General features: G+C 42.4%; 1 protein-coding gene and 2 long non-coding RNA genes across 10 annotated transcripts in view; 1 reads left to right on the top strand and 2 right to left on the bottom strand.

The window, feature by feature from the left end:
• The window catches only part of LOC141990472 (uncharacterized), a 43,487-nt gene extending 42,444 nt beyond the window's left edge, over positions 1-1,043 (bottom strand). For 3 of the 6 annotated variants that reach the window (XR_012640184.1, XR_012640182.1, XR_012640185.1), the window contains exon 1: positions 840-1,043. This is a non-coding gene — a long non-coding RNA (uncharacterized LOC141990472). The remainder of the gene's footprint in view (positions 1-839) is intronic. The other 3 variants (XR_012640187.1, XR_012640188.1, XR_012640186.1) reach the window with 1 other exon arrangement.
• Positions 1-12,317, top strand: part of LOC141990437 (protein O-glucosyltransferase 3-like) — an 80,532-nt gene that overhangs the window by 50,803 nt on the left and 17,412 nt on the right. The window contains exon 1 of one of the 3 annotated variants that reach the window (XM_074957641.1): positions 1,560-1,912. The exons of 1 other annotated variant lie outside the window; for it this stretch is intronic. In XM_074957641.1, coding sequence (XP_074813742.1) covers positions 1,660-1,912 — 253 coding nt within the window. In that variant the 5' untranslated portion in view covers positions 1,560-1,659. Of the gene's footprint in view, positions 1-1,559; positions 1,913-12,317 lie in introns of those variants that run through there. One more of the 3 variants, XM_074957649.1, reaches the window with a different exon arrangement.
• LOC141990480 (uncharacterized) lies at positions 5,831-9,132 on the bottom strand. Its single transcript, XR_012640189.1, has 3 exons — positions 8,839-9,132; positions 6,255-6,357; positions 5,831-6,163 (listed from the first exon to the last, which is right to left on the bottom strand). It is a non-coding gene; the product is annotated as an uncharacterized LOC141990480 (long non-coding RNA).

Genomic DNA, 12,317 nt, shown 5'->3' with positions numbered 1-12,317 from the left:
ATGTCCACATCTGCAGTTGTACTATAGTCAGTACTTTTTTTTTCTCTTTACAGTAGATAACCATTTGGGGCACAAATGCCTTCTCTTCAATCAGAGATAAAATGGTTCTCTATAACAATGTATGCATCTTACTAGCCCTGTATTCTGAGCAGTAGCAAAACATCATTCAAACAGAATAGTTTTAAAAACATTTGCAGTGATATGTGTGAACATCACTGTGGCCTTTACATGCAGTGAGAGGATAAGAGAGGGAACCTTCCTTTTGATAGACGCATGATAGGGTCAATCAAGCGTGGGGCTGCTACCAAGTTGCTCCCCCAGTGAAGTATGATTCTTTGTTTCCCAAATGCCACAAGCCTGAGAGAGCATGAATCCCACTTCAGGAAAGTTCTAGTTTGGGAACTGGCGGCACCATGAGCCACCTACCAAAATGGCCCAGCAACAAGAAAGGAAAAGTTAATTCATGGTCTGGGGTATGAAAAAGCATGTCGAGCAGCCACTTTTAGATACTATTAATTGATATTTGGCATAACGCAGCCAGCCTCAGTGGGCAGAGTGGGGGCGGGGGAGTTATGCAAATTGTGGAAGGAAAGGAAAGGATTCTCCATCCTTAAGTGCTTTGCTGAAACATGGCCGAGATTCTCTTTTGAGATGTCAATGTAAAGCTGAATATGAGTGTGAGACAACATATTGTATATTTGTGTGTCCCTACTCCATACACAATGGTGTCTATATATGGCTCCAACAACACACATGGATACCCTTATTGACTTGCCAGGAAGCACCCTTCAATTATTAGTCTGACTTCAATATTCAAAGATAAAGGTTTTGACACATACCTGGGTTAAAGCTAGGGCGGTGGTGTGTGGTTTTTTTTAAAGCTAAGAGCAGCATCCGAGAGTACACGCGCGGTTACCGGCCCATGGGAGCATCTCGCACGCTGCGCGACAACCCCGGGCCTCACGCGCGCAGTGTCGCCTCCCCAGCGCCGCGGCAGCCCCGAGCCCGCGCGCCGACCCGCTCACCGGCTGCGCCCCGGAGCGTGGCGGGGGGGAGGGGGGGAGCGTCGGCCTGTTCAGTTAGGCAGGGGGTTGCGGTCAGTCTGCCCCGGGTCAGGCTGACAGGCAACAGGGCCGACTAGGCCGCTCTGGGCGGGCCTGACCAGAGCGCAAGAAGCCAGCCGGGGCGGGAGGAAATCGGCACCGAGGGAAGACGCGGCCTCAAACAACGGGCCGGTCCCTGGAACAGCGGGATGTCGGGTCACCCAACTTCCGGGCGCCCTGCCCGCGCCCCCGCCCAGCCAGGGGACTGAGCGGCCGGGCGGTCAGTCACGGACGGCGTGATAAGCCCAGCCTGACTGCCTGAGGAACTGGCCGCGCGCGGGGGGAGGAGTCCCCTTCCGCCGAGCGCCCCGGCCCCGCCCCGGCGCGGCGCGCGCCAGCCGCCCGGCCGGACCCCTTCGCTGGCCGCTCCCGCGACCCACCGCCTTGGGGGCTGCGTTGGGCAGCGAACGAGCGAGGCCGTCTCGCTCTCGCCCGATTGGCCACAGCACCCTCCAATCAAAGCCAGCCAGCTCGCCTCTCCCTTCGCGCCCCCGTCTCCAAAAGTTGAGACCGCCCGGCCGGCCCCCCACCTTGCACCTCCGTGGCGGGCAGGAGGATGGGGCGCGGCTGTGCCTCTGTGCTCCCCTTATGGCAGCAGCTGCTGCTGCTGCTGCGAGGAGTGGCTCTGCCGCTGCAGCTTCTCCTGCTGCCGCTCTTGCGAGCGGGGGAGGCTCCCCCAGCCCCTGTCAGTGCAGAGAGGAGCCTGGTTTGGGGGCCCGGTCTGGAACCGGAGCTCACGCTGCCCGTCAGGTATTTCTACATCCAGGCGGTCAGCGCAGCTGGACAGAACTTCACCCGCTCCCCCCCAGGTACTGTGCATGCATTTGCTCTTTGCCTCTGCCCCTGGTTGTGGGTTTTGATCTCCAGGCTGGGATCTGAGCCGCAAGCCTGGCTCACGGGGGGTCTGAGGCTGAGGAAGGAGTTGACTTAGGATGAGAAGCGGATCCAAAGAGCCTTAAGTTTTTCTCCCTACCCTTTCCCCCTCCTAGCGCCCGAGGCGCTTTGGTGTGCTCCAGCAACCCGGAATCAATCACTGCCGCTTTTTCATGTTGCAACGTCAGACTCATTTTACAATAATACACGTACGTTTGAACACATAAAGTCTCACTCTGTGATAAGCTCACCGAAAACATTAAAATCCTACATTACTCTTCTACTGTCCAGTGTGTCTTTCCATGCAACGCTGCATCTTCTCTCAGTTTCGTAAATAATAGCAGACAATTAGCAGCATTAAAACAGCGTGTTCAGAATAAATTAGCCTCCTGGGACCAGTCTTTGGTACAGCAGTTCCAGCACTCTGTGTTTCAGTGGTAAGGACAAACTAACTATCTCTAATCCAACCACAACCATTAATACTAATCAGATAACTTTTGGAAATATTGCTTTGCTGTTCATGGGTCATTCCTTCTCATGCCTGCTGTGGAAAAATAGCAGGACTTCCGCCTTCTCTTGTCTATTCTGTGTGTACATGAAATAGCTTGAGGTACATAACTAGTGTGAGATCAGAATCAGGCCCTTAGTGCGGTCATCTATGCCTCTCAGCCTCCCTTGTGCTTCAAAAGTCTCAAAACTTATGTCTGAGAAACGTCAGTAAGAATTGTAATTAATAATACGTAGCACTAATACACTGCTTTCCAATGTAAACTAATTACATCTCACAACACCTCTGTGTGGCTAGTAGATACATATGCATTATTATCTCTATGTCACAGATGAGGCAACTAAGAGAAATGTGAGTAATTTACCCAAGATAATAGATTTCAGAGTAACAGCCGTGTTAGTCTGTATTCGCAAAAAGAAAAGGAGTACTTGTGGCACCTTAGAGACTAACCAATTTATTTGAGCATGATCTTTCGTGAGCTACAGCTCACTTCATCGGATGCATACTGTGGAAACTGCAGAAGACATTATATACACAGAGACCATGAAACAATACCTCCTCCCACCCCACTCTCCTGCTGGTAATAGCTTATCTAAAGTGATCATCAAGTTGGGCCATTTCCAGCACAAATCCAGGTTTTCTCACCCTCCGCCCCCCCCCACACACACACACACACAAACTCACTCTCCTGGTAATAGCCCATCCAAAGTGACCACTCTCTTCACAATGTGTGTGATAATCAAGGTGGGCCATTTCCTGCACAAATTCAGGTTCTCTCACCCCCCTCCAAAAACCACACACACAAACTCGCTCTCCTGCTGGTAATAGCCTATCCAAAGTGACCACTCTCCCTACAATGTGCATGATAATCAAGGTGGGCCATTTCCAGCACAAATCCAGGTTTTCTCACCCCCACCCCCACACACAAACTCACTCTCCTGCTGGCAATAGCTCATCCAAACTGACCACTCTCCCCACAATGTGCATGATAATCAAGGTTGGCCATTTCCAGCACAAATCCAGGTTTTCTCACCCCTCCCCCCCACACAAACAAGATAATAGAGGATAATAGATAGATAGATAGATAGAGGAAATCTGAGGTAGAGCAAGGACTCATGCCTCCCGTCTGTAAAACTCATGTTAAATTGGCAAACCATGCTTCTTTTCCAGTACAAGCATCATTCCTGCTATGAAACAGAATGTTACTAGATCAGATATAAAGTACTACTCTGCCTCCAGTATTAAATTTATATAGAATAAAACATAGATTTTAATGCCAGAAGGGACCATTATGATCATTTAATCTGACCTCCTGCATAACACAGGCCATAGAACCTCACCCAGGAATTTCTACATCAAGCTTATAACTTCTATTTGCGCTACAGCATATATTTTAGAAAGATATTAACTCTTGATTTAAAGACTTAAAGTGATGGAAGGAGAATCCATTTTATTCCACTGGTTAATTACCCTCAATAAAAATATGTGACATTTCTCGTCTGAATTGCCTAGCTTCAGAATCCAATAATTGAATCTCATTATGCCTCTTTCCGATAAAGAGCCACCTACTACCAGAAATCTCTTCCCTATGTGCGTACTTGTAGACCAGGATCAAGTCACCTCTTAACCTTTGTGTACTAATATGTCTTGTGAGGTATCATTTGAAAACTAGTTCGCTGGTCAATAACATGATGGTGAAATGTATATAAAATTATATGTAAAGTTGTGAATGCTCTCTTTATGACGTTATTAGCACATTTTCAAAATCAGACAGCTCTTCCTAGTCAAAAGTTGTTAAACAGACCTATCCTAAACAAAGGAATGTGTGTTTATCTCAATTTATATATAAGTAATAAACAGGGTTCTGGAGACAGCGGGGGGAGGAGATGGCAGGAAACCAAACAATTTGCCTTTTAGCAAGCACAAAGAGGGGAAGAAAGAGCCTGGCGTCTCCTTTGGCCGCCCCCCCCCCCCCCCGCCCTCCGACTCCATGTCACCTTCCTTACTGCTTGAATAAACTTTACTTTGAAAGGTAGCCCTCAGAAGAATTCACTTCAGAGGTTCACTGCACTATTAAGGAAAGGGGCAGAGAACCCCAAGAAAACAAAGGCACTAGGACCCTTGGGCCTCTGGGAGAGATCCTGACCACGGAAAGGGTCAGTCACCATCTTGCTGGAAGACTGTGGGTGAGAAAGGCCATCTTAAACAAAGCCTTGACTCAAAATTTGCTCGATTAGGTTTTAGATTTTTAGATTAAGTATTTTCACTTTTATTTGCTGGTAACCATTTCCAACTTTATCTCCTGTACTTGAATTAACTTAAAATCCTGTCTCCTTTTGTCAATAAACTTATTTTTAATCTAAACCAATCCAGTACTGTGTGTAATCTGAACTGTTCGGTAACTCCAGTTAAAGTAACAAATGGTCGAATATTGATCGACTCTTTACAGGGGCAATGAACCTTAATACCTGAATTGTCCAGGAGAGGGCTGGATGTTGCAGAAAACACGTATTTGGGAAACTCTGGTACTGGGAGGGTGTTGGGGTCACCCTGCAAGTTGTGGCAAGGCTGGTGGAAGCCAGTGTGTGACTGGTGTATTGCTGGCAAGAGGCTGGGGTCAGAACTGCGGGGCCCGGGCTGGAGCTATACACAGACACTCAGGGTGGCCTGCATGCTGTTTGGTTGGTTATGAGTGGCCCAGGTTGGGAGCTACAGCAGCAAAGTATCATGAAGGTTACAGGGCAGGCAGTGACACAACCCCTCAGTGGTCTGGATTGCACCCCAGAATGTGACAACATTCTTTTCGATAAACTAAATGGACAGTTTTCAGAGTAGCAGCCATGTTAGTCTGTATTCAGAAAAAGAAAAGGAGTACTTGTGGCACCTTAGAGACTAACAAATTTATTTGAGCATAAGCTTTCGATAAATGGACAGTGCTTTTTAACTCCCTCACTATAGCAGGATAAGGCGTGTTTTCCAAACCTCAGATCATTCCTGTAATGCTTTTCTAAATCTTTTCAACAACAGAACTGTACACAGTATTCCAGTCATGGTCTCACTAATGCTATACATAGAGGTAATACCATCTTCCTACTACTTGATAATTCCCTTGCTTATACATCCAAGGCTTGCAGTGAACTGCTTCGTTACAGCATCACATTGGGAGCTCATATTCAGTTGCTTGTCTACCTTGACCTTTTCAGTCCTTTTCAGTATCCCTGCATTCCAAAATACAGTCCCCCATTTTGTAAGTGTGACCTATGTTCTTTGTTCCTAAATGTATGACCTTGCATTTGACTGTAAAGTTAATCTATATAACTGATCTGCCCCCATCATTGTTTACCACAATGTTTGTCATCTGCAAGTTTTACCAGAAATGATTTGGGGTGTGTGTGTTTGTTTGTGTGTGGGTGTGGGGGTGTATGTATATATATATGTATACACACACGCAAAATAAAATAAATCATTGCTGGTACAATTATATACACTTAGATGGAACCTTACCTTCAAATCCCTTCACTGATCTTCCTCTGCATATACTTCAGACATGCCTGCTCCTCCGTTGTTGTCTGCCAGTTCTTTGCTGTTTTTCTCTGTTGGTATCAGTGCCCAATTTGTTTCTTTCTCGTACCCTGTCTCTGTACCTTTCCCCACTCTACGCATGGAATTCCTTTTTCTTCTGCGAGGGATACAAGAAATAACAACAATTTACAAATACTATTTTTTTAAAATGACCTATGGATTTCCCAGAGCATCCCATCCTCGGGTACCTGTGGATCTAGATGTCCCTTGATGAGCACTGGTGTCCTGTTGTTGTCCTGTCTCCACAATCCCTGTTGGCCTACAGCAGGTCCTGACTTGAACTGCCACTAGCTAGAAGTAAGGTGTGATTTTTTTCTGAATTCTGTATTTTTCTTGGAACATAACAAGATTGTTTTTGCACAAATAGTTCTAATAGTTCTTGACCTTAAGTTCTTGCTTTGGTTGCCAACTTGCACACACTTATTTATGTCAAGCACGCGTCATTCATACCAGGCCCCCCTCTTAATACATGATTAATGCCATTAATTTATTGTATTACTTTATAATTTTGCAAGCAATTAAATTTTATATATTACTTGCACCAAAACTTCATGTCGCTTTTATATTTGGCAATATAAACATAGCATAATAAAGGTTAACAAAATTATTAATGCAAATAATATGACAATGGGATGTAGCATTAATTAAGAAAATCTGTGACACTGGGACACTGTCCTTTAAAAATACTATACCAGTGAGAAATTGCCAATTCTTTTTCTTCTTTCCCCAATTTTAATATTCGACCATGTGGATCAAAATGTTTATTTTTCCCAGCTGAGCAGACTTAGATACATCTTTTGCATGTTGCCTGATTTTTTTGCTTTTATTAATAAATTTTTCCCATTGTTCCCAATGTATCCGCAGATCAAAAAAACAGTTCATATTTTTTGATTTCCAAACAACTTTTTTTAAAAAAAAAAATAGAGGACCTCAGTAAATAATTTCATTAATAATAACCTCTGTTACATTACATTTACATGACTCAATTGGGCCTTTTTCTATCATACTTCCCCAAAATATATGTTTTTCAGTGGTTACCACACAAATACACCCGTTCCCTAAATCAAACACTTTTGTGCCATTAGAGGTTAAATATTGCATGGTACATTGTCCGCTTCAATGGTTCAAGTGACATCCCTTTAGGGACCAAGTTAGTTGTCGGCACACCCATTTACTTTGTCCCCACTTTCTACAATGTTTCATTAATTTTACTAATTTATAATTCCCTTCTTCTTGAATTAAGTGTGTCTCACTTATTTTTATTTGCCATAACTCTTTATTAATAATTTTTGGCAACACCCAGGCCATTGCTGCTTTTCTTTTCTTCCCTGTGTTGTGTAACAGTATTCTGCCTTTTCACTTTCCCCTTAGAGTGTCTTGATCCCAATTAAACTCAATATATTTCTTCCATCCTGCAATGCGTTGATTCCATATCTGAGGATCTTTGAACCACTTAAAAGGCCATTGCCCATTACTTAACAGATTAATCATTTTCTTTATGTATTGTATTCCATAAGTTTGCATCTGTACACATCGTATTGCTCATACAGTTTTATTGTTAATCTCAGACACACCAAATAGATATACATTTAGAGACGTTTTCAAGGCTTGGGCTTGTTTTAATTGGAGTTCCACACTTCTTTTCCTTGTTTCAATAATGAACCAACATTTTGTGTCACATGTGTCTGGATAGCCCCCAAAATCTTACCCAAAGCTGACATTTTTTCTTGTAACGTCTTAATATTAAATGAGTTTAAAACTCCAGCTCCAGCACCAATACTACCTACGATATATTCCCCTATACCTCTCTTATTTCGTATAGTCCCGTCTCCCCATTGTTGTTGCCATGCTTGTAATAGAGGCACTGCACTCCAGATGCTGTGCACCTATGTTTACTTGCGCTCCTTCCAACCAGATTGTTTGATCCACAATAGCTGAGTCTTTGATTACTTTTCCCCTCCTATAGGGGTGCTCATCTGCCATGATTCTTGGTGCAAACTTCTTTACTGATATCTGATTAATAAACATAAAATACTGACCATATTCCCGAAAATATATTCCCCCATTAATTTTCCTAAAGCAACTCAATCTTATCATTATGGAAGGATTTGCCATTATACCATATTTTCATAATTTAAGAGCCATTGACTCATTTCATTCCACATGAGTATTAGTGACTACATCAAATCCCAAACTCCAACAGGTACAGTTTAGAGCACTTATATTCAGATTGTTTTTATTATAACTAAATTTAAATGTTAGGTGACCTTCCCCCTTAGTATGTACAAATATTTTCACTGCTCTTCCAAATGTTTTGGCTTTAGATATTTCCATGTTACATTTTTGCCATCTTTCTACCATATTTTAAATTTTACCTCAAAAGGGTTTTTTTTTAACATTTGGTTTTGTTTGGTACTGTTTTTTCCATTCTGTCCCACGAATAGTTGAATGTATTATCCCCTTTGATCTATACCTCCATCCTAGAGGTGCTCCCATATGTATATCCATGTACCCCTAAATATTCAAAAACCATAAAAGCCAAAAGCCATATTTCCACCCTTTTGAATGATGAGGATCCTTAATATTGAAGCCATGGCCATTATTCCATAGTGTCCGATGATTCCAGCCGTATTATTCTAGATACTTACACTAACCTTTTTTATCTTCACTCGAGCTCCGGCATTATCTTTTTCCCCCTAAAATATAATGCACACAACTCAATTCTTTTACTAAGCACAGAATGCAAAGAAGCATAAGCAATAAACCAATTACAAAAGTTGTAGCACTGTATTCACACTTCAAATCCAAGGTCCGTACAGGATAATCTCTGGTGCAGCTAGGCATTTCTTTTCCTTTGTAAGATAAACTAAAAGAAAAAGAAAGGAACATTATTAATCTTTATGCCATGACTTCAATTGTGATGTGTTGGCCCACTTTCCCTTTCCCCATTGTTAATCTGCACTACAGTAGGTGAAATTTTATTTATGATGGAAAATGTCCCAACCCATCTAGACTCCAGGACATGATTTTTTGATATTAATTTTAAATACATTACTCGATCTCTGATTTTCCATAATTTACTGTCCTGAGCCACATGTGAATCCACATAGTCTCTTGCTTTTTCAGTGGCGTTAGTTTAAATTTTATTTTTCTTTCAGTTTTATTGGTAACTTCCTTACTCAATGGGTAACTGATACCTCCTCTTCTTCTTGTGGGTACAATAAAGGGCTCCACAATCTCATAGGCCTTCCAAAGAGAATTTGATAAGGCTGGTGGCCAGTACCCAACTGATCACTACTTCGGATTGTCGCCAACACCATTGGCAATTTATTGTCCCAGTCTTTGCCAGTTTCTTGCGCTACTTTGCGTAGAGCTTGTTTAATAGTTTGATTCATCCTTTCTATTGTTCCTGACAATTGAGGATGATAGGAGATATGTAGTTGTTGCTTTATTCCTAAAGCTTTTAATAAACTTTTAATTACTTCTCCTACAAAATGTGGCCCATTATCTGAATCAATTACTTTTGGAGTTCCATATCTACTGAACACTACTTCCAACAATTTTTTGGCAGTGATTTCTGCATTATGATTTCTGGTGGGAATCGCCTCTCCACCCATCTAGGCCTTCGATTTGAATTCCATCTTAATTTAGTTACCATCTCCCACTCCTGAGGACCCATTTCCACTGGGAGCAACTTGTTATTGGGGCTTTTTTTTCTGAACTCTCAGCTTGCATAGCTGCAACCTTTTTCTGCTCCTTCAATATTTCTTCTTCCATCCCTTGCATTTTGTTGATCAGTTCATCAGTATGTCTCCCATTTCACTTATTCATATCTACTCCCCTCAATTTCAAATACCTTCAAGCGATATTCCAAATCACATCTTTCTTCTGGGGCTCATTTTGATTATTCCACTCTCTACCTCCGTGGGGTGGGGTGTTTTGTCCTTTACCATGGCCTCTTCCTCTCTCTCAGTATCCTGATCTATAAGCACTCTCATTTGAATATGTTATTGCTTTAACAAAAGGTATTCTGGGTTTCAGTCCTTCTACCTGGTTTCCCCCTTTCATCATGTTGTTGGCATGTTATCCAGTGCTCCAGTGCATCCATAACCCCTCATCCTGGGCTGCTTGGTTCACCAGATCAGTAGACATCGCTAATAAATTTCTGTCCAATCCTTTAAACACATAATTTCAAAATTCCCTTTGATTTAAGTCAGCTGCCATCAAAGAATCAGCTGTGACATGTCTGCCAACCTCCGACCTGGGATTAATCACCAGTTGTATTTTTCCAGCCAATAATCCCAATGTTATTTTTCTTAATAGGTAATCCCTGGGTGAATCTCCAGGCTTCATGCAATCTGCACTGGATAAAACCTTATTGGTTTTTGACCTCTCTCTTTCCCTAACAGCATAATAAATTTGGTGTGCTTCTGGCTGCCTGTCGAAAGCATTTTTCACTAGATCTACTGCCTGTCTAATCTCTTCAGTGGTAGCTGCCCTGATTAACCTATAAGATTCATTTACATTTAAATTCTTTGTTCCTTCTAATTCTGCCCACTGTACTAGCCATGTAGTTTTTCATATTCACTGGTCCTAATGACTTTACCATCAACAGTAAGTCTGACGAACTCGCAGGGATTATTTGTGTCTGCTCTGACTGTATCTCCCCCGCTGCATCCTTAATGGTTTATCTCCATGTCTGCTCTGACTGTATCTCCCCTGCTGCATCCTTCATGGTTTATCTCCATTCTATCACTGCTACAGACTTTTCTGGATTAGCCTTTTCTGGTCAGTTTCTTATTTCTTCCCTCAACTTAGTATAAAGGTCCTCTCGATGTTGGTCAAATTCCCTTTTCTCTTGACCCCCTCACAGATCCTCTTCATACCAAATATCATTGGAATCCAAATCCAAATCTCTTTCTTTTTGACACACAGCTGCAACTTGCAGCTCCTGTATTTTCATTTGCTTTTTCAATGCTGCTATAATTTTCTGGCACCAACTGTGAGAAACGCTTGCAATCTCTCTTCCCTTTCCTTAGTCAAATCTCAAATTAACTGTTTTATTTCTATTACTTGATGGTCTAATTTATCTTTGTCTGTTTTAATCTTTTTCCAATTCATCATTCTTTTCTTCAGTTCCCTATTTTGTTTCCCCATTTGTTCTGAGTTTGCATGATCTATGCCTGCCTCACTTTCCACTCCAAATTTTCCTGGCAAGTTTTAAAATTCTCTTATAATGTCTGTAACTCTGCACAGACTTCCCACTTACATGCAATTGCCATTTTTACAGCTTGCCACAACAGCCATACTATAGCCGTTTGCTTTTTACTGGCATTAGGTTTGTACAGCTGTACATATTTTTTAATCATGTTTTCTAAGGTATCCAGAATTACATCCCGTTCCACTGCACCTTCCATCCAAGGGCATGTTCCAAATGCAATAATCTCCTTCTCTAACAGAGAAGGGGCTTTAACTTTAGTTCACTGGGGTGCCTCTTTCACCTCTTTACTTCTCTTCTTAAATAGTGGTTTCAACATTATTACAATAACACCACGCGGTATCTCCCCACGCGTTGTTTCTTTCTTCACAAATTTCTCACAAATAAGGAGTCACCCTTATTAGTCTTAAATAAGGACTCCCCCAACACTGTAAGACCCCATCTCGAAATCTGTCACTCCTTAATATCTCTCCCCCCCTCCGCATTCTCCACCATTCGTTAGACCCGCAGTAGAGCTCTCCCTATGGGATGGGGAGCAGGCAGATACCGGACACAGTGTTGGTATATAATACTCTAAATGCTCTTTATTGATTACAAAACAAACCTTACTCACTCCACATTCACACCCCAAACATACTATACCAGAGTCCAAAGGTCAGAATGGTCCCGACAGCCAGTCGAGATTCCTTCCGATCATAAGATGCGGGGAGCCGGAAAAAACCACATCTATATCCACACGGGCTCTGGATCAATAAACTACTCTGATTTGCAGAAACCATAGGCAACCATTTATAGTCCATTTCGTCACATCATTGGTTCTTTGCCTTTATTTACTAGGCCTTCTACTCACACAATTCCAAAGAGACAATCCTGGGCAGGCCACCATGATCCAAGGCATGCCATTTTCTCCAATTCTTATACAATTTTTATCAGTCCAGCTGGTGGTGTTTTCTTTTCTGCTGATACTCCATATTTTTCTCGGAACATAACATATTACATGGATATATCAATATACATTGTGATTCATATATAT

This window comes from Natator depressus, chromosome 1 (genome assembly GCF_965152275.1).
Source record: "Natator depressus isolate rNatDep1 chromosome 1, rNatDep2.hap1, whole genome shotgun sequence".
Lineage (NCBI taxonomy): Eukaryota > Metazoa > Chordata > Testudines > Cheloniidae > Natator > Natator depressus.
The sequence above is the reverse complement of the archived record's forward strand: the minus strand, read 5'-3'. Positions and strand labels throughout refer to the sequence as shown.